Here is a 22,738-nt window from a genome sequence, read left to right as displayed (position 1 = left end):
AGTAATTTTTGGCAGACTCTTTTTCCAACATGAAATTATTCACCAAAACTGTATTTTTCCACTAAATATTTCAAAATCAGGTCTGTCTTCACCCAAATTGTTGCAGATGAACTATTAGATCCAATCATAATGCCTTAACTTGATGACTTAAATACAAATTTAGCTTTGCAACCTAACATCCATCCAATGTCTATATACTCTTATTCTTTCACAGACTTTCAAGGTACTTTTGAGCACACTTTTCACCAAGCTTACATTTCTATAATAAAAATATTTTTTGTTGCTCTGATGTAATATAATTTTAATCGTTATGCTTCTTATTAAGTACAAAATCGTCCTAATTAACATAAATAAATGCTTACTCATAACATCCATTTATGAGTAATAAATGTACATGATGTGTTTATTTAGTGATAATGTTTCTAAAATAAAAAGGCTGTTCAATAATATTGTAATTTTTTTGGCCAGTTCTGCATATTTAACCAACTACTATTAGATGTGTAAAGTGAATTCCCCTTTAAATTTGAAGTGATTCAGCAGACAACCTACTTGGACTCTGGTTCAAGCAGTCAATAAGAACTGTTGCCTTGAATGCTGATTGGTCCTTCTATCTGTGTGTTATTGGTATGGATTTTTAACTTAAACACAAACTGTTTGATATTTGTGATGACCCAGACTTCAAGTTGAAACACTCTGGCCAGCTTATAAAACAGCTTCCTACTATTTACAGTTTCACAGATGTTTTCACCTCATTAGATCTTTCTACCTCTGCTCCCTGCATTGTGTAGTGAGAGAACATGTTCAAAATCCAAAGTTGTTTTAGAGCATTAATATGTATTCTGTTCAGAAACCATTTTTCCTTTTATTTCCTCTTCAAACTGATAAAAATTGTTTCTCAACTGTTACAGTTTATTGTGCTCAAACAAAAACTTTCTATATAAAGTTTTATAACATGGATGTGAAGAGGGTTGTGACACATTTTTCTCTACAGCATGCTGCTCAACACCCCATGCATGACCCTGCCTGTAAAACATCCATCATACAATATCTGCTGTCAAAAAACTGATCACAAGGGACAGCTTTATACATCATGTCTTGTCCTCCGGATCAGTGTACTTCCCTTTCCAGATGACTTGGCTGAAACATTAGGTGGTCAACTAAAACCTTTGTAGTTTCCTTGAAACACTGCACCAGCAGCCCAATAAGCATTTCTCATTCTGAGCTTTTTTGATGCTTTTTAATTTAATCTTTTGTCCAAAACCATTTTCTCTCAATTATTTTTTTTTAACAATAACTATAATTCCCATAAGCTGTCCTCATCAGTTGAGCCAGAATAAAGGACATGCACCTTTTCACTCATTCTGTTCACGTTTTCTGACTTGTATTTCCATTAAAAAAAAAAAAAAGAATTACACAAATAGAATGTGTACAATAGCAGCACCCTCACTCCACCCATTCCTTCAAATATCTGGCCTTTGATAAATTACTAATGGAATGATTCTTAATTTCGTCCTTTCATGTTTGTGTGGAGAAAGACGACTGAGACATTGAAAAGAGATCCTGGATGTGTTCAGTGGTTTTCAGCACACCATGTGCTCTAAATTATCTGAGGCACATCACTGATGTGATAACTAGATGTAATGTTTATTGAGGTTGCAGCCACTGGCTGATTCAAATCGAACTTTAATTTACAAAGCCAATGGAACATTGGATGATTAATCAGAGAGAACGCTTCTGCAATTAGCAGCTACACTAGGTTTTTTTCAGCTTCCTCTTAACATGGACTACATTGCAGTCATTACTCAAAACTATTCTGCCAAAAAGGCAATGCATAGCACTAATAAAGCACTATTACAACAATATTTTATGCTGTTGTATATATTTAAAACCATAAAAAGAAAGCACAATGTCAAATTTGTGCACTGTAGTTCACCAGAATAAAATAGAGCAATTGTCATGTGAAACAATATTACAAAATTAAATGTTCACAAACTTAAAAATAGCTTCAGTCACTGGTAAAAAAAAAAACATGTAGGCATGGCATAAGATGTTGGTGTTTTAGGTGTGTGTACTCAGTGGAACTGTGTTCCATCCCAGGTACACTTTTGTACCTGATGTGCATTTTTGTTACTCTATAAAATTTCTAATTTGATCTGAAGTTTTCCACCTCAGAGGTTATGTGAGACTATGACAAAGATGGAGGAGGACAGAGATGAAGAAAAAGAAAAAAGCAGACAATGGGAGAGACGACAGGAAGAACAACGTGAGGAAGAGGTCAGAGATGATAAGGAAAAAGATTAATTAGTTGAGGGAGGGTCAGATAACACAGGTGAACAAGCACAACCAACCACATATAAAATTCATTGTAAAAGAGCATTAACCCAAATATTCTCAGAAATGTCAATATCATTTGTACAAGAAATTCACATTTAATAATTTATAACACAAATAATTAGAAGTTACATATGATCTAACCAATCAGACAGTGTGGAAAGCTACTATCCTAGCCCAAACTTCCCAGTTCTCCCACTTCTGAAAGGCTTGCTCCATTCTATATGTGTAATCAAATGACTTCTGAAAAAATTCTTGATTGCAGCAACAAGACCTGGAGGTGAGATGGTTATGGAGTTCTTTACTACCTCTATTTGTTCGATGTAAAATAAAAAGAACTATAAGGAATGTTGCTGAAACCAACGTTTTGTATTCAACTCAACAGAATCCTATAGACATGGTTAAGCAAAACACATTATTTGAAGGATAGAAAATTTTACACACATTTCAAAATGATGTCACAAACTTTAAATATTTGAACCATTACAGTCACTCTTTGACCTTAAACGTGCTTTTATATGTACATATAAAAATAGCTTCAGTCATTTATTTTGGCTGCCTTAAAACAAGCAAAACATACTTACTTAAAGAAGAAGTATTTTTTTATGATGTTACGTTTAACTACACTTTTGTCTTTTATGTTGTGTATTATTCTGACTCAAACAAGTCCAGAAACAACTCAATGGTAAATAATACGCCCTGTCTTTTTAACAAAAAAAATAACAATTCTGTCACATTTTTTGTCAAATTATGAGGTACAGACATTGTAAAAGTTACAGAAAAAAATAAAATAAAAAAAATATTTGCCATTTTAAAAGGGCACAAAGTCTAAAAGGGCAGGAACAATTGCTCAGAGCCTCTTTATGTGCACACTCCAGCATGTCAAGTTAGCTGGGATGAGCGCTTTCCGTTCTATCATTTCAAATGAGCTTGGAGAATGCTCCAATTATAAAAGTGCTCCAGGGCACAAGGGTGGCAGCTATGATCTTGTTTATAAATGCTAAAAAATGTGCATATTGTATTCTGAGGGTTTGCACACACAAACATTTATTTAGCATTAATATCCAATATTTTTTGGAAATATGGCAAAAGTTAAAAGATCAGCAAAGTTCCATGAATATGCATTATGGGCTTATCATTTCTGTTTTGTTCTTTGCTTGCTTTTAAATTTTGTCTTCCAGAAAACCCCCCAATAAATAGTACATTATTCATTGGTTTCATTAAGATTAAAACACATAATGCATCATTATAAAACTACAACTTCTTCCTTTTAAATTTATATATATAAATTACTATCTTTATCTTTCTATTAAGGAAACAAACATATAGTAAAAGAGCTCAAGAGATTTTTAGCAGAATTTGAACCCTGGAGAATTGAGAACTCCAGGGACATGAGGAGTTCCAGGTAAGTTTTACTTTTCTTCTTAAATGAAATATGCACTATATCTGCAGTTTTGACTTAATCACTGCTGTGAGGGTGTTGATATTTCAGTAAATACCATATTTTATAGTCTGTGTATCCCACTTAAGGATCTATCAATTAGTTGATGATTATTCCAATAATTGATTCACCTCAGTTAATCCTATTAATTGCTTAGTCCCTATAATCATCATGCAGTTGCTTCAGGGAGGGATACAAATATTGTCTAAATTGTAGTTGTTCTCAAATTTCAAATAAATATGAAAGACACACAAACAGAAAAAGAAACAAAATACTTTTATGTCTTCTCAGTCCATCAGCACTTTTTTTTACGCTGCCATACATGCCTTCCTCCTCGGAAGCTATTTCTATGGGAGGTCTGCCAAACTCTCTGCCAAACTCTCATTTTTTTAACGCAGCAAGAAAAATCTTTTAATCCTTTGAAAAGTTTCTTCTACTTTGGCCTGAGAAAATTGAACAAATGTCCTCCCTTTCAGATCCTTCCGGCTGTATATTAAGGGCGGTCAAAACTCATTTTCCTAACTTTAGCCATCCTTTATACCATCTCTTATACCATCCTTTGGCATCTTTTACTGCATAAAAAATAAAATAACACATTTTGAAATTTAGATTCATTGGACTATATAAAGACATTCAAATCAAAGTAGTGAATCCTGCTTCACTGATGACAAAGGCATGAACAATTCCAAGCCCTCTGCAGAGTAGATCTTCAACTGGATCAGCAGGAAGGTAACAAGAAAAGCAACTGCAATTGTGGGTTTGGAAATTCGCTGCAGGATGCTTAGCCCCTTCAATTATTCAAATATACTGCATAATAAATCAGTCTTCAGGTATGCAGTGACTTTGTTATGCCAAGAATACCCTCCTCTTTCATGCCAGCCACAAAAAGCTTTTCTTACAACATCCTTCTTAGTAGTGATGGCTAAAGGCTGTGGCTCCCCAGGAGCACAAGACTCTTTTGACCCACACTGCTTTTCAAAAGGTGAAAAAAAGGCAAGGATAAATGCATGAGATTATGATGCAGAGAAAAGCAACTCCATTAATCCTTTGGTTTTATTATGCAGATATAAAGATCATTAATTAAATGATCAAAGGGTTTACATTTTGCTTTAAATAATGAAACTTTTCAAATCCTCATAGGCACTACTCTCTTCGAATTCAAGCTCAACATTAAAGACATGGAAAGTAAGCTTATTAACAGACTTATGGCTATTATAAAATATTGTATCCAAAACAAAAATGATAGAAGCAGTTTCTGTTGCAGTGTTATAACATTACAATGGCAACATTGACAGTATTAGCCTCATGCACACCTCAGTGTTTTACGTTTCCACACAGAAGTGAGGAGCAGCAAGGTGGATTTTCTCTAGATATTGTCAGTAGAACTGAAGTCAGACTGAAACTGTGTGAGCTGTCAGAACCATAGAAATTACAAGTTAATATGACAGAAAAACATATGCAAGCAGCTGGATAATGTAGTGTGGTCTGTAACAAATTCAGTTTAAACTAAATAGTTGCACAGCAGTATATTCATATTTTGTTTTTAACAACCGTACAACCAAGGTGGGCGTACAGATAATCACTCCTGCTGGACGACATCTGGAATATGTGCCAGCTGATACATCGTTGGAAAGTGGAGTGTCTTCCCACTCGATGCACAGCTGAAGTGTAGCAGAGTGGTCCATACTCTCTCTGCTGCCTGTTGGCTCAGATGTTTTCATTTGCTTCAGCTCTGCTGTACCAATGCTGCTGATCCAGAACTAGATTTATTGTCATTAAATATAAAATCTCAGCTTGTCCTTGCCTTAATTATTTAATTAACTGTAAGGTGAATGGGTCTGCAGTATAATCACAACCAAACACAAGTGATCACAAATGAAGAGAAGGGTTAATAATAACCTTTTCAAATGAGTGATCTATGGCTGTCAACACTGCCTTTGTGGGTGCAGGTGTCCCACTTTGTGAAAGACTGCAGAGCACTTCTGCCTCTTTTTCCTCATCCCACACATTTTGATTTTCAGAAGTCAAAGTTCAGTAACAGACACCTATTGATGTTCTTCTCAGATTGGTGAAGGTTTTTTTTATTAGTGGCTGTGTTTGTCATCCGTCACTCTGGACACATGGGGAGAAAACGAAAGTTAACCTGCCACTGAAAAGTACATCTCCTTCATGCAAATACATTGCTTTTCTCTTTATTTTATAATGGACCTCCCATTGAATTAAAAGCATAACTTTTTAAAACAGTTTTGTATGAGAATGAGTGAATTCTTATCTTCAATAATTTCCAATAACTATTTGTTCTTGTGGCAATAAGTAATGTCATAATTTGGTCATGTTTTAATGAAACAGAGGAAATTAGGTAACAACTAAAATGCATCAGTTTTTTTCTACATCATTTGATGAAAAATAAATATTGTTTAAATAAGGTGATGTGCTATTAAAGCTTTATTGGGTTTCCAGGTGATGTGACAATATCTTCAGAGTTATAAAACTTTGCAATATGGTGGGTGATTTTGCCTCCTGAAAAATAAATGGCACATCCTGCTGCATTTAATGGAATGAACAAATAGTGAAACAAAACATTTTGTTCCCAGCAGCCTTGTAATTGCTGTCATTATCAGACCATTAGAATTAAACTATGTGAATGAGAGGGGCTCAATTTGTTCTTCAGCATACCGGCGCTTCTATTTCGAGCAATATTTACCCGGCACCACATGTCGTTACCCATCCTTAGCGTTTAAGTTTGTTGTTTGAACTGTTATGTCTTTATACAGTGTGAAAAACTTTTAAATTAAACAAGAAATTGATTTCTTACAGCACCAATTTGCATAAATTGACAGTATTTATCACAGCTTTAAACTGCTTACCTGTGAGAGCTCGCTAGCATCTATCAGTCCATTGCGATCTACATCAAAGCGTTTGAACATCAGGTCAACCAGCTGCTTCTTGGCTGCCATGCTGTCCTTGTGGGCCCCGTGACCTGCAGCTCCCAGGTATCGCTTGTCATGCAAATCCAGAATCTTGGTTTTCAGACGGCGGTAGTCATTCAGCCTGCAGTCATCATCTGGCAACAGAGAAAATGGGAGACAGAAAATTGTTCAACAATTGCTTAAGATTGTTTTAAACATTTTCAAGTTTAATCTGAGTTGAAAAATCTCACTTTGACATGTTTTTTTTTTAAACTCTGTAATTGTTACGAAATCTAAAAATAGTTTCTCCCTGACTGCATCCCGTTCTGCCTCTTATTTTCTATACAGCACCATTACAGCAGCTTGAACTTAGTTGTCATGTTTAATTTGGCCTTTTTTTTTCCTCCTTCGACCTCCTCTTCTTCCTCCTCCTCCTCCTCCTCCTCACTTCTTCAGTCATTTTCTCTCCACGGACAAAGGGAGGAAATAAATAACCGAAGTTTCAGCATATTCACTCATCTGACATATTATTATCAAGTTAGCAGTCTTGAGACATAGCACCATTTTAAAAGATTATGTCTTTAAAAATCTATAAGAATAATTTGTAATATTGCAGATACTGAAAGACAGTTGCAAACTGATGGTGATGTTACTGTTGATTTCAAAACTTCCATCAAATTTAGGTGGAGTTTATTCTGAATGTAGTTATTCAATGCTTTTCTTTAAAAGGGCCCTATAAAAAATCCTTGAACAGGTTAAGATACGTCTTGTTAGGTTTACAAAACAAAAGAAAAGTAAGTCAACAAAACAAGCAGCCAGTGAACAAGTACAGCTAAAAGAAGAACCATAAGTAAAATCAGTTGACCAAATGTGTTTGAGCTCTGCTTGGGTTGTAAGGTAATAGGGCATGCAGTGGCCACAGATTGTGACTTAAAGGGGCAGTTGTGTGTATTTTAAAGGCAGATAGGGCCATTTTATAGCACAACTAACTCTGTTGCTTTCAGCTGTTATAGAAAAATACTGTATATTCCAAATATGACTTAAAAGAAATTTGACTTTGCAATTAGATCAAATTCAGTTACAAAGACAGAGGTTAAATGAGACATCTGTCTCTTCAAGAAGCTTCTAATTATGCAGTTAACCATTCTTGGGTGAGTTGGATTGGAAAGTATGAGAATAATGAGTTCAGCAAACTCACAAATTACAATAGCAAGAAATAAAAGCACAAAATGTCAATTCTAAATAATACCTCCTTTAAAAATCCTGACCCTCTCATAATAAGCATCATGATTCTTTTAAATCTTTTGTGCCGGTATATAAACAACAGCATGATGTCTGTTGCCAGAACATAAATTTAACAATGATTAAACTCACACGCTGGAATTATTAAAATTCTTGCCAATTAGCATTTGAACAAACAAATCGCGCTTCTGGATGACATCACCATAAGCTCCTGTGTGTATTAAGTAAGCACTTAACTTGAGAGTTTCTGTGATGTTCTGCCTCAGAACGGATGCTAAGGAGTCTTTCACAGAAAAACGAATGCACACCCACACATTTGCAGCATTTCGCCAAACAATGAAGAAACTGAAACTACAAATTCATCATACAGGTGTCAGGAGCAAACCCTGACATCAACAGAAAACATGATCACCCTGTATTTACAATCTGCCATCAAAGGGTTTACATCAAAGATATCAACTGGATAAAAGGTTTAGAGGAGGGAAGGCGAAATGGAGCTAAAGAGAAAATAATGACAAGAATCAAAGGTTTACACTTGTCAAAATTATTTCTCTTTGTTTCAACTGGAAGTGTACCTCCCCTAATGAAAGTTTTATTAGCTGATGTCACCCAGCCCAGAACAAAAACAACTTTGTTCTCCTTTTTACAATTCTCTGGGAAGAACAGTGACATCACTGTCACACTCTCTGGTGTAATCAACGTCTAAGAATAACATCGGCTACATGGAGTCTCTTACAAAACATCTGAACTTTGTTCAGGAATGACAAAGCAAAACCGATTTACTGAGTGTCATTATGAGATCTCTGATCAGTAGAACTGCCTATGTGTTGACGGTTGATGTCTTGTAATCCTGAAAGAGAGCAATCCAGGGACAGGAACAAACAGCTTCAGTATAGCATTTAATATCTATCTTATAAATTTTTGTCAATATTCCCTGAGCAAAACAACTTGAGCAATCAGTAAACTTAAACATGAGAAGCTTGAGGGATGAGAGAACTGGAAGAGTAAAGTCTGATAAAGTCTGAAGCTTTACCAGACTTTAACATTTGACTCAAGCTCTACAATACTTTCATCTCAATCCTATGTGACCCTTTAAGATCCCAAAAGTGTCAGTTTTACAATTAACATGAAAATAATATGGAATATTTTGAGAAAGACTTTCATATGCATCTGTATATCAAGAAGGATCTATGTAGAAGATAATCCAAAATTGTTGAATAATGAGAAAAAAATACAGTTACAGTGGTCTGAAAAAATATATTCAATTAGAATTTTATGTGATAGACAAACACACTGTTATGTATATTTTTGATTTAAAACAATTATTTTTGTATGCTTACAATACCCTTGTGCATTGTAAACTGTAAGTAATCCTGGATCTGTTAGCAGACATTTGGATAAATGTGCTTTTGTCACAAAAGTCTTGCCTTTTTCTTTAAGTTAAGGAGAATAAAAGGTTCCTAAAAGCCAATCTTTTTCAATACTCTTTGTAAAAACAAAAATCATAGACTACTTTCTGTTAGCCTATCACATAAAAACCCAGCAAAATACATAATAGTCTGTGGATGTAGTTTGATAAATAATGAATACACAAAGAATGGAAATATTTTTTGCAAGGCACGAGGGCGACTGACGTATTTTTGTCTTGTCATTCAGAAAACCAGCTGCAACCAAACAAAGTAGACAAAAAATGAAGAAAAAAGGACCAAGGAAAGTGCAACTTAGGTGTCAATAAATAAAAGGTAGTTGGAAACTTCTGGTATGCTTTTGCACTGCATTAATTTTTGTTTGTGGGGGTGTATCAACTTCAGCAAAGCCGGGGTTTGAAGAATCAATGTCATTGATTCTTGTGGATCTTTAACAGTGCACTGTGGCGTATGCTACAATCACAAACAAACACTACAGGCCTTATTTCAGAATGATCTCGCTGGTTTCTGGCCCTAAATATTTACCTGAACTCCCACAGTGCTTCATTGTCAGTTCTGAGTTGTGCAAAGCCCACACACACAAAAAAACAACAAAAAAAAAAAACAAAAAAAAAAAGGAGTTTTTTTTTTTTTTTTCCTTTTTTGTCAGCAGGTAAAGCTGTAAGGGAGACAAACAAAGGTGTTGACAGATGTTTTGAGTTGCATTCTCAGTCCGAGTTGTGCAGGAACCAGGGTGTGAACACAACAGCAAAGCTGAGCAAGGTTTTTTACTTGCCATAGACGGAACTGAATGATCAGGAGAAATATAAAACTTGCTTCTCTGTTAAAACAGGAGGCAGAGTTAGTGTTAAATATCCTGACAGCAGCAGCCTGCCGCATTTCACGTAAAAGGGTTGGTTTGGACAAGTTTCAGTGTCAGAGTAGCTGCCTTGGTCACAAATGGCAAAATGAATAAAAGATAAATGGCTGTTGGTGCGCCCTGGGGATATGAAGGTCAGTTACATCTAAGAACTTTACAAGTTATGCATCTATACACACACAAGGCGCGAAGAGAGAAAAGCTGACAGGGCTCAGCTGATTTTGAAGATTTTATAGTTTTAGCACATCGCTGCAGGCTTAGATGAGGTTTGAAATGAGCTCATAATTATTCTTATCTACATTTGAGGAAACCTGTGTATGGCATGTTAGATTCATGCCTCTTACATCATCATATTCTGGCTGTGCTGGTGACACAGTATGCAGAGCATGTAGCAGAATCAACAGCCAACCAGAAACTGAAGAAAAAGAGTCAAGCACTGACTTTCTAGTAAATTACCAAATAGCTAAGATCAAAATATATGAATGGGATTGAATAATCATATTGGTAAGAAATATCCTGTTGGCATCTTTGACTCAAACTATTTCAGGTCTACAGCTGTGACAGGTTAGCCAACATGGAACAAAACAGCCAGATGAAAGCATGAATAAAATAATAAAATAAATAAATAAATGATTAAGCATTGCCAGACGATGTCACAATCTGTATGTTTGTGATGGACCACCAGTAACTGATTTCAACCACACAAATGATTAACAGACTGAAGCAGAAAGGTAAAAAAAATAAATAAATAAAAATAATAAAAAAATGAAGTTGTATTTTGGCTTAAAGTGAAAGCATTTAATATTAAAATCTTTCAATATTGCGTTTTCTTTTGTCTTTGAAAACTACAGGTCATCCCATGGTTAGAAATATATGGTATACCAATTAACATGTATTTGGTCTCAATATATTGAGAACAAACTTGTGTCAGATTATAAAAGTACATCTGGGCAGAAAAGCTGTCTGTGCTTACTTGAACAACTGAGGAAGGAAGAAAGTGCTGTTAGCATGCCAGAGGCAGTCATAGGTAATGAGCTTGGACGATTATTGCAGATACATTACAAAGTCAGCCATTTGTTAATACTACATGTTGGAAATAAAGATGACTACATAACCTTAAAAACATATTTCATCTAGCATCTCAAATGATTGTCATTTTTTTAAAATCACAATTTAAGCAAAGTAAAAATTTGTATATATTCACAAATATATACAAACTTATTTGTATACATTTGTCTAATTCCGTCTCTGTCGATATTTCATATCCTGAGCTACTCTTTGACTGTCAGAGACATCTGACAACATAAAGCACTCACAACCAGAAGCCTCAAGCCTTTGTGACAAAGTGGCAAAAATACAGTCCACAATGACCAACACTTTATAAACCACTGTGCTGTATTTTTTCTTGCTGGCTTGGGTGACTTTTGTAAATTCTGATTTTTAGATTCAAATACATATTCAGGTTAAAAATGGAGATTCCATTTCTGGTTGAGTTGGAACCAATTCTGGTTCTGTGAACGTAGTAAGAGGTCAGAAAATCTGAAATAAACTTTGGATCCAACAAACTGTATCTTGATGATCAATTTTGGAGTAACTGACGTAAAACTCTGCAACAAGATGCCTCCAGCTTGGAACCATTTTGATACCAAAAAGAAATGCTGTTCAGGCTGTACTTTATGTGCTACGTAGCTAAGGTTCAAACCAATGAAGTAAAACAGAGGGTCTCAGAACAAACAGAATAGAAGAGGTAAGTGGAAACTACACATTTTCCAGGCTACATCTTTGTCCCTTGACGAGCTTGCATGGTGCGATCAGATCTAGATGGAAAATCGAGGAATGTGTTATTTGATGTATGCTTATTCTAATGAGATTTGGAGGGCCAAGGTTTGCCTAATGTTACTACTTAGCTTCACAGCACACTGGTTGGATTTATCACTCATCAGATACATGAGGTGGTGGATGGCCAGCCGTTTCCTGGACCACATTCTGCAGAACATGAACTTGGCAACTGAGGAAAAACTAAGAAAACGAGAAGAAATCTGTTCATATCATCTTAAGTAGTCATCAGAAGCAGTAGCTATCAGGTGGATGATGGGTTTTCAAGCATTTTGATTTCTGTGAAGCTAGAGTTAACCAAAGAAAAGCTGAATAAACATTTCTCCATTTTTTCCAAGATCGTCTTGTAAATGAATGTTCATCCTACACCAGCCCCAAAGGCAACATATATTTAAGATAAATACATGTCTGAGGTGAAACTAAGATTAAACTGAACTACCTAACCTACAACAAAAATCCCCATTAGGGTATCTATTTTCCAGTGCTCAAATACTTCCATCATTGGAGTTTAGACAAATAATTATAACTCACAGGAAAATGCATTTGTTAAAATTAAAACATATAAGATTTTACATTTATCACATGCAGTGTGAGTGAGTAGGTAGCGCTGTAAGCAAGTAGGTAGTGCTGTCTGAGTAAACACAGACAGCACTACCGTGTTTGTCTTTCAGTACTTCTCTGCACAATTATTGATTAAAGCAAATTGTCCTCAGTCTCAGTCTGGCAAATGGACAGAGTTCATTTATTGAGCTGTATGTAAAATCATCTATATTTAATGCAACACCAGATGGATTAGGACATTAACTCTAAAATAGTTGCAACACAACATTTTGGATATGTGACAAGACATTTTACTGAGGCAATGCTAAATGGAGTTGCAAATGTAGTTTGATACTGACATAACTTAAAGAGCCAGTGTCTACTCCAGGGACAAATACAAAAAATTAAAAAAAACCTTAAGATAAACTAAACACCATTATTTTTTTTTTCATTTCCCATAAGAGAAACAAAGCCAAATTCAAAATAGAATATCATGACATTCTCCTGGGTAAAGTACCACTGAGTCTACAGGGAGATGCTGGTGCACTTGATGGAGCATGAAAACTAAAAGCAATGTTCTTTATTCCTGGATGTTCTTGGATGTTCAACATTGTAAACATGATGGACACAGCCTTCAATAAAACAAAGAGAAGCCATCACTGCACAGTGATGCACAACACATCACATACTATGGTGAAACAGTTATTTAAATCATCATTCATTACAGAAGAAATTACATACAGCATGATGAAAGGACAGGACAGTATATGTTTTCTTTAATCAAATATGCAATCTTTCTTATAAGTATGCTGAATGCACTGCTGAAAATTCACAATAAATCAATCTACAATGTCACATGTACACTGTGCTGACCCTGTTTCTTTAGGTATCTTTTACTTCCTTACATTTTCAGACTATATTGAAATCATTTCAACTGGCTTTCTTTGAAAATTCTCCAAATTTTCTGAAGGAATTTCAAAGACTTTTGCAGCTCATTTAGATTTTCAGTCTGGTACTATGCCAATGTTAGAAGGAGGTTTTGTTCAAAGCTGTATAATTCTGCCCTTTGAATCATTAAAATGTTAAAAAGGCTGCAGAACCCCAGAGATGAGGCAATGTTGTGTATACTGGACAAATAAAAGTTAATTTACCAGGAAAGTAATTTTTGAAGCATTTGTTGCCAGATGTTTTCATCTAAATTGAACTAGTTAAAAACTGCAAATATAGTTGACTGATAAAAAAAAAAAAAAAAAAAAAAAAAAAAAAAAAAAAAAAAAAAAAAAAATGAAATTTAGTTATGGTTCCAAAATCCCATAAAATGTATACCAAGTCAAAAAATAAAAAAAATTAAAAAACTCATAACCGATTCAGAGTCCAAGGAAAACTTTCCAAAATTCTTGAAAAGGAAGTGTGGCTCTTTGGAAACAAAATGTGGAGAAACAAGAAATGACCAAAGGCTTTGCTCAATGCTATATTCCAGTGCAAACACCAGTGCCCCAGCAGTGAAAGAAACCCCACCCTGCTTTGACCTGCCACTTTAAAAGCACTACTGTTTTATTTATATAGTGAAAGTGTATGCTCAGCAGAGTAGCTGGAGTCAACTCTGCAGAAAGCTTTCCTGTCCCTGCATCTACTCCCTAACACCTCTTCAGCTTTTCCATCACCGTCTCCAGGGCTCTGGCTACTGCCGCGGTTCACAATACATCACGAAAGCACAGGATGACAAGTGGGCTACCCAAATCAGAGGTCACTGATTGCAATCTTTAAGAGCAACTAAAGGTGTCACTGCAGCAACACCTGACTGCATCTGAAATGGATATCTGAGCAGTGGAGCCTCAAACCATCACTGCTGCTCTGACTGACAGTTATATGCATGCAAAGTGCTCTCAACAAGCTCAGATGTAAGATGAAACTTCTGCTCCTGTTTCAGAATTTACTGTAAAGTTCATTATAAATAAATCTTTAAATCCATAAAGCAATGAAGAAAGAAATAAAAAATAAGGCCAGAAATTTACTTTTGAGCTCAGAAAATCCTGTTTGAAAGGTTAGTTTGTCATCTGTTCTTGACCTTTGTCATCTTCCATAGAGAGAAAAGCTTTCTCTTCACCTGAAATAGCGAACACTGATTTTACTTTGTATGTTATACCAAAAAGAAAAACAATAAAGACGAAATTACATATTTGAACCAAACCTTGATTAAACCTGTAGCAACATCTTTATTCGAATTGAAATATTGTTTCAAAGAATCACAATTAAATATATACAAAATCTGACAAATTTGGAAGGGATATAAAATGAAAGCCAGATGGTGAATGAATTCCTAACAGGGAGCTTGGGCTCCTAAATTTGTGTCCACAAGGTTTCCCATCTTGCCATGAGTTATGGTATATTATTCAAGTCAAAACATGATAAAATAACCAATATATTGTCTGTAAAGTATGTATGTTACTTCGGACATACTGCTGTTGGGAATAATGGATGCTTATAGGCATCAAGAGTGTGGAATTCAGTACTCTGCATAATATGGACAAGAGACAATACTTTTGACATTGTATGGTCAGTTTTTTTCTGTTTAAGGATTCAATGACAGGCTAGGATTGTAATTGTAACGCCTTCCAAGTGCCCAAGTGGTTAGATAACAAATAGCCAAATCAATCAGGTAAGATGTCAAAGCAGTTGTTTCACAGTCAGTTTCAAACAACATTTACATCGAGGTGAGTGAATCTATTTATGTGCAAAAAGCATAGCATAGCAGAGGTTCAATAACTTTACTGAGTTATTGGTGAGATATGCAAGTCTAAATTGAGCCCATTCTGAAGCACAGCTGTGCAGGAGCACCATTAAATCCTGTAGAAGAGCTGTTGTACTTTTAGCAGATTTTTTTTAACACGTCTAAGAAATCATGTCAAACTGTAGATGGTGCAAGGGGAAATGCTTAATAAGAAAGTGGTGGTAATTAACTGTGACACGGTTTCATCCTACACTATTAAGACGAAAGGCAGATGTGGAATAATGTAGTGAGTGTACATGTATGATTAGTCTCAAGTCAAATGATCAGTAGAGCAACAAGACCGATTTACAATATCCTCCTGATATTATATTCTAATATATTAACAATTTTTTGAGCAAGATTCGAGTTGAAGTAAAAAGTAGCAAATGAGAAGAACAAAGAAATGAATATTTTGAAGTGTCTTTTGACACCCTTCATCAAGTCACACCACTTTATCTCTCTCTGTGAGAGATCGCCTTTCTATGTTTCAGTCTTTGACACTGCCGTTTCTCTGTGGATGAAGTTGTAATTTTCTCCCCCCCATCTTTCATCACCACAGAAGCTCTGTCTCATGAGGTACTACCTTTCCCCCTGTGCCTGGAATAGAATCATTTTTTAACCAAGAGTTAAACAGTCATCTGAAATGTGGCCATTATTTCCATTTACTAAGTCACTTTATTACAATAATCTCAGAACATTCTGTACATTACAAAATAATTCTAAAAGAAACCCTATTCATAAGAAACCCCATTGATCTTCCTTGGCCATGACATAAAACATTGGAAAGTAGGTTGTCTTTAAAAAAAAAAAAAAGACCTACTTTGTACTACACACCTCAAATTTGACAGGGAAGTAGACTGAGATGGATGGCAGACAGAGACAGAGAGGGATAATGAGGATAGGGAGGGTTTGTTCTGCTCTCAAATGTGATCCCAGTAGAGTTGATTACACGGATCTTACTCCGTCACTGGCAGGTCTTGTTGATGACGTGATGGGGGACAGTGACATGAAGCCTGAACATACCAGCACTGGGCCATCACATCAGCTCGGATGCAGGTTTATATTTAGAATGCATCAAGAGAAAAGTGGGGAATGGAGTTATCATGTTTACTGTATGTTAGGGCACATGTATTACATTCATTGACATCTTGAAGAAGATGGAGATGGGGAATAAATGATGCCACCAGATTATTTAAAATGGGAAAGAAAATAAAATGCATTAGTAAAGAGTGAATAAATTGTATATCACGTAGGCCAAATTTAGGTTTGGATTCATACAAAAAAGGTTACTTGTTTCTGTACATTTCCTTTATCTCTTACCTGGCTTGAGCCAAACATTCAACAATACTTGTTATAGTTCTGTCAAATTCGTTTTTCTTTTTATTACACTAGTTATAAAAAGTGTGCAACAAATATTTTTCCGGTCAACAAATATATACATCTAAGGTCTATTGATCTCAGATGTATTTGTATTTGTTTGGAACCCATTGCCTGTTGGGTTTGTTTCAGGACCTGAAATACCCCACACATAATGATTAACAAATAAATATCAGATATTACAATTTTTGTCCAACAGAACCATTTTTAATGGAGAAAAATTATACATAAAATCTTTGTTTTCTGCATTTTGGAGTCTTCTTAACTTTCTGTCGCTTAACTTTCTGACTTTCAATCAAATTTCACAGACAGCATCCTCATTTGTCCTTGGGGAACACCCCACATGCTGGGATTTCAGTCCAAGACAATTCGACATGTTGAGTGACTCTAATTTGAGTATATAAAAAAAAAAAAATTCCCTTCTCACCCACCGCGGGTGGTTCTTATCCTCTGAGCTCGGGTCCTCTACCAGAGGCCTGGGAGCTTGAGCGTCTGCACAGTATCTTGGCTGTGCCAAGGACTGCACATTTCTGGACTGAGATGTCTGATGTTGTTCCTGGGATCTGTTGTAGCCACTGCTCCAGTTTGGGGGTTACTGCCCGAGGGCCCCGATGACCACAGGCACCACTGTGGTCTTCACCTTCCAGGCCCTCTCCAGTTCTTCCCTGAGGCCCTGGTATTTCTCCAGTTTCTCGTGCTCCTTTTTCCTGATGTTGCAATCACTTGGTATTGCTACATCTACCACAACGGCTTTCCTCTGATGTTTATCCACTACGACAATGTCTGGTTGGTTCGTCATTACCATTTTGTCTGTCTGGATCTGGAAGTCCCACAGGATCTTAGCTCTGGCGTTCTCCACCACCTTTGGGGGTGTTTCCCACTTTGATCTCGGGGTTTCCAGTCCATATTCTGCACAGATGTTTCTGTACACTATGCCTGCCACTTGGTTATGTCATTCCATGTACGCTTTCCCTGCCAGTATCTTGCACCCTGCTGTATGTGCTGGACTGTCTCAGGGGCCTCCTTGCACAACCTACACCTTAGTCTTGTCTGGTGTGGTAGATCTGGGCCTCTATTGCTCTGGTGTTTAGGGCTTGTTCCTGGCGGCCAGGATGAGGGCCTCTGTGCTGTCCTTGAGTCGAGGTTTTTCCAGCCATTGGTAGGATTTACTGATATCAGCCACTTGGGTTATTTGCTGGTGGTACATCCCATGTAGGGGCTTGTCCTCCCATGATGGTGTCTCTGGTACCTCAACCTCCGTTCCCTGTTGTCTGAGACATTCACTGAGTACATTGTCTGTTGAGGCTTTGTCCCTGATGTATTTATGGATCTTAGTTGTTTCGTCCTGGACAGTGGTTCTCACACTCACTAGTCCTCTGCCTCCTTCCTTGCGGCTCATGTACAGTCTCAGGGTGCTGGATTTGGGGTGGAACTCTCCATGCATGGTTAGTAGTTTTCGAGTCTTAATATCTGTGGCTTTTATCTCCTCCTTTGGCCAGCTAAATATTTCAGCATATATGAAAAGTTCAAAGGTAGTCCAATAAGCTTTCAATCAAACCTGTACAGATACAACCTTGAGTTAGAAAATCAAAACATTTTACATTTTCTTTTCAAAATGACAACACAATAATTTATGAGTCTTTAAAAAAGTATTAACGTAAATTTTGAGGTTGGAACATTCTCACAAGTTTGTTCCAATCATTTATGGAATTTAATCAATTTATTTAAGAAATGTACATTTATACAAATTGTAGCATGCATTTAAATGCATGCTACCAAGACAGTAAGCAAATCACAACTTTGAGGTTATTTGTGGCACTGAAAACGTCTTCATGTCAAATTTGAGGACATGCAGGGAACCATGTTGTTCAAACTGTTGACAAAATTGCTCCAGACATATAGAATTCACTTTTTACCAAACAAAAGTCTTTCCTCTGGAAGCGTTTGCTTTTTCCTCAACCGATATTTATTTTTCTACCGAGTGCATCTCAACTTCTAATAAAACGTTTGTGCTGCATGAATAAACTTTCAGCACCAGGAACTGCTTCTTAAAAATCTATTCAGCTTCATAGAGCAACCAGGAAAATGCAGTCACTGGAAAACATATCAGTCATCAGCCACTCAGAATAAAAGTAATTATTATACTGACCAGCTGTAACACTTTGATTATTACAGTTACTCAGCAGCTCTGCTTTATGTCCAATGGTGGGGTCAGCATCGGGTTACAGGATGGTGGCGTCATTTATTCACCCACTGGACTTCTAGCTGGTAACCATAACAAGTTCAATTCCTATAGATCAGTTGCTCCACATATGCCCTACTCTGCAGCTCTTATTGATCTGTTCATAAAACATTCAGCTTCACAACAACCAGTGGAAACAAATGTTTTAGTACAACATTCACCTGCCACCATTTACGTGCAGACACAAATCTTTTAGTTTTATGATCTCTCAAATCTGGAAGCCTTGTGAGTATGTTAGTTATTGTAACAGAAAGACACCTTACAAAAAAAAAGTCCTGTTGAGAAATATCCTAAACACATTTAGCAATTATCTGTGTACAGGAACTAGCAAACCTTTCTTTGACATATGTTCATTAATCTTTGTCATTCTTTGTTCACAGAATCAGCAGGGAGGAGTTGACAAATCCAGGTCTGGATTGTTCATCTACTTTTAAAATGTGAGGTTGATGAAGACGATTCTCACCTCCATGGTAAGCTCAGTCATTTCTGCATTCAAACTTTGTGGTTACGTGGTTCTTGGCCGAACATCAGGGACATTTCTGGCCATTTGGGTGCCCTGAGAACAAATTCTGGATCACTGTTACTTCAGTATTGAACAACTGAAAGGAAAATTATGCTTTCCTATGTCTACAAAACAGCCTGCACAGCTGCGCTGAGTGCACTTGTGCACACAGGTGTCTGTCAAATTTGACGTTCAGATTTCCAACATGCTAGACACATTTTTCATTTAATGCATTATGATTATTTATAATGATTGAGTCTAATTTTTTAGTGCCCCCCACAGTGCGATATGCGTGGGTGAAGCGTTGACAACAACTAAAATCATTATGCACTGAACTCTGGAAGAAGAATGCTGTGATAAAACAAAGACGACGTTTGTGCATAATTATATTTATAATAAAAGCATGAAGCCATTTCAAACACAACCTATAACCATTGTTTAATTTTTTTTTTTGTACAGTTATAAACATAGGTCTCTGCTTTAATGAGCCAGCAATTATTTATACAACCATTTGTGCTTTTGGACATTTGGATAAAATTTAGCAAATTGTATTTCTGTTCATCATCAGATAATGCAACACTAGGTTGAACAATAGAACAGTGGGTCGGATAGATTGCACTAAGTGCTTTAGTGCTTTAATACAAGCTCAAAGCACTACAACTACCTTTACAAGAAAAAAAAAAAGTAGGTGACAGAAGAGAAAGGAAAATCTGGGAGCAATGGTGAGGGTGTTTTCAAGATATTGACATAATCACTCGTGCAGGATGCAAACATGGTTCTGGACAAACTTCAAAGTAAATAAACAGGAATCAACATTCAGTGTATTCTGTTAGGACTGTATGCCATAGATCGACACAAAATATTGACACTGCAGAAAAGGGCATAATGAATTTACTTTACATTCGGTTTACTCTGATGCACCTAAAAAACTTAATCCACCTGTCTGCATTTATTAACTAGGAGTTTGTCAAAAAGAGTAGATTGAAGTTTGTTTCTACAACTTTATGCCTGTGCAGTCACTCATTATTTTTTAAATAGACGCTGCGGTCATCAAAACATAGACTCCATCTGCTAACACAACAAACTGGCATGAAATTAAATTTGTGAAATTTTAAGCACAGAAAATTATAGCTTTAAATTGGGTACATGTACAGGATTTAGTCCTAAGAGTCCACCTGGTAAAAATGACTTTAGTCATTAGCAGAGGTAAATAAAACTCATTTTAGGACAATAACAAAATTATTCTACAAAGTCAACACTTCATTTAGCACTACAGGGGGCATGAACATCAAACATGTTTAATTGGCTAATTTGTCATGTGACTGGGTTCTTAGGGTCAGTCCTCTGAAGATGCCTTTGATAGAATAATTGGCCATTTTAGGCTCATAATGAACATGCAAATGACTAGATGTTGCTTTGAAGCTAAGCAAGCTATAAATACATGCATTGATCAAATACACCAGTTCTCTGTGTTGAGGTGTGGAGACCTGCAGGGATTCCGGATCTGTATACGTGACAGTGAACCATTAAAAAATAGATATTATACTTTCCAAAGATGCAGAGTAAAGATTTATCATATCATTGGAAAAAATTATTCCTCATTGTTTACTATATATTAGTAATATATATATATATATATATATATATTTTTTTTTTTTTCCAAAAAGATTTTGTGAAACCTCTTATTCGAAATCACTGTAGTCATCTTTTGACGAAGATTTCTAGGACTGTCATTTGTGCTCTTTTTATAACTTCTCCCTGTAGAATATATGGTCCACTTTTTAAATCTTATTATACTTTATTAATCCAAAAAAGAAGCCAAAAACAGAAAAAAAGAAACATATTTAAACGGAGGAGAGGAAACTCCCTTCAGAACATCAAAACAGAAATAGCCATAATAATAAAACTGATATGCCACAAAACACATTTTGCAAACTATTCTTAAAAGTAGCTTTTCCAAAGCTGCAGGAGTCTAGAGTGAATAAGTGATAAAGCTATTAAGGAAAAATAGGTGACCCATTAAAGAAAAACTGCAAAACCAAGTATTTTTCAACAGCATTACATCTCTGTTTGCAGATACACTTCTCTTTTTCTGCATCTTAAAACAAGATGAATGCTGCAAAGAAAAGATCTGCTTCCTTTAAACCACACTAAATTTTTTCTGATAAGATTACTAAAATGTGTTTTATTTGATTGATGTGAGAATAAAGAGAGCAAAAGAAATTTATTTTGGAGATTATTTATATTTCTTAATATTTTGTAGAACTGCCTTTTAAAGTGCTTGACTTGGTTCAAATTACTTTTCTGTATCTTCACATACAGATTTTGGAAACATGTCCTACTTAGATCTTTGTCTTCATTCAGGAATTCATACATAAACTCAGACACTAAACTGAGAGCTATTAGGAATTTATTTTTCTAATTTTTACTTACTCTGAAACACACATAAAATACAAATTTAGCTGTCTTTTAGAAATTAAATTGTAGTACATAACTCTTAAAAGTTTAGACAAAGGGCAAACTAAAATGGCTGCCTGGTACAAGGTGTTTCTACTGAACAGACATATACTGCCTTCAAATTCTAAGCAACACTGTAAACAAACTTCCCTTTAAAATTGAAGTTATATGTTCAGACATTATAAATGCTTGCAGAACATCCTGTTTACTCGAGTCAAGGGCACTCTGACAGCTATGGATCAAATTTTAAAAATGGGATGACATTGCTAATGTCCACTATCACACACTTCCATTCATAAGTGAGTGTCATCCTCATGAAAGGAGATCATTGCTTTATGGTTGATGGTGCCTTTACATAACTTGATATGAGAAAAAGGACAATGACAAAGTATAGAAACAGAGTGCATTAGAGTTACAAGGTTATTCCTCCTCGAGGTCAGAAATGAAAACGGAGACATTGACAAATTATTTGGAAACTTTTCAGAAAACACAAAAGAAAAACAATACCTGATATAACGTGAAACCTAAAAGCTTTAATGGCACCGTTTCCATGTTTATTATATATTTCACTTCAATCAGACTTATCTTTTGATAGTAATCTACTTGATTGCATTTCTGCAGTTCATCATCACCTTTTCATATTTGTAATTTCTTTTAAAGACGTTTGTCTCTCATAGTTTTCTGCTTGTCTTGCTGCTTTTAACAGCATTGTGTGTTAAGACACAAATACATTCTGAATGTATGATTGATTGGAATTGGTCATATTTCACATGAAAACAGCAAGGAGAAAAGATGGCACCCCATA

At 35.8% G+C, this 22,738-nt stretch overlaps 1 protein-coding gene across 1 annotated transcript in view; it reads right to left on the bottom strand.

The window, feature by feature from the left end:
* The window catches only part of LOC129360416 (follistatin-related protein 5-like), a 173,982-nt gene that overhangs the window by 77,177 nt on the left and 74,067 nt on the right, over positions 1 to 22,738 (bottom strand). Inside the window, 1 exon segment of the mRNA XM_055030622.1 lies at positions 6,640 to 6,836. Coding sequence (XP_054886597.1) covers positions 6,640 to 6,836 — 197 coding nt within the window.

The sequence above is a fragment of the Poeciliopsis prolifica genome, unplaced genomic scaffold (assembly GCF_027474105.1).
Source record: "Poeciliopsis prolifica strain line A6 unplaced genomic scaffold, Auburn_PproV2 SCAFFOLD006, whole genome shotgun sequence".
Lineage (NCBI taxonomy): Eukaryota > Metazoa > Chordata > Actinopteri > Cyprinodontiformes > Poeciliidae > Poeciliopsis > Poeciliopsis prolifica.
This window is presented reverse-complemented; position numbering and strand designations above follow the sequence as displayed.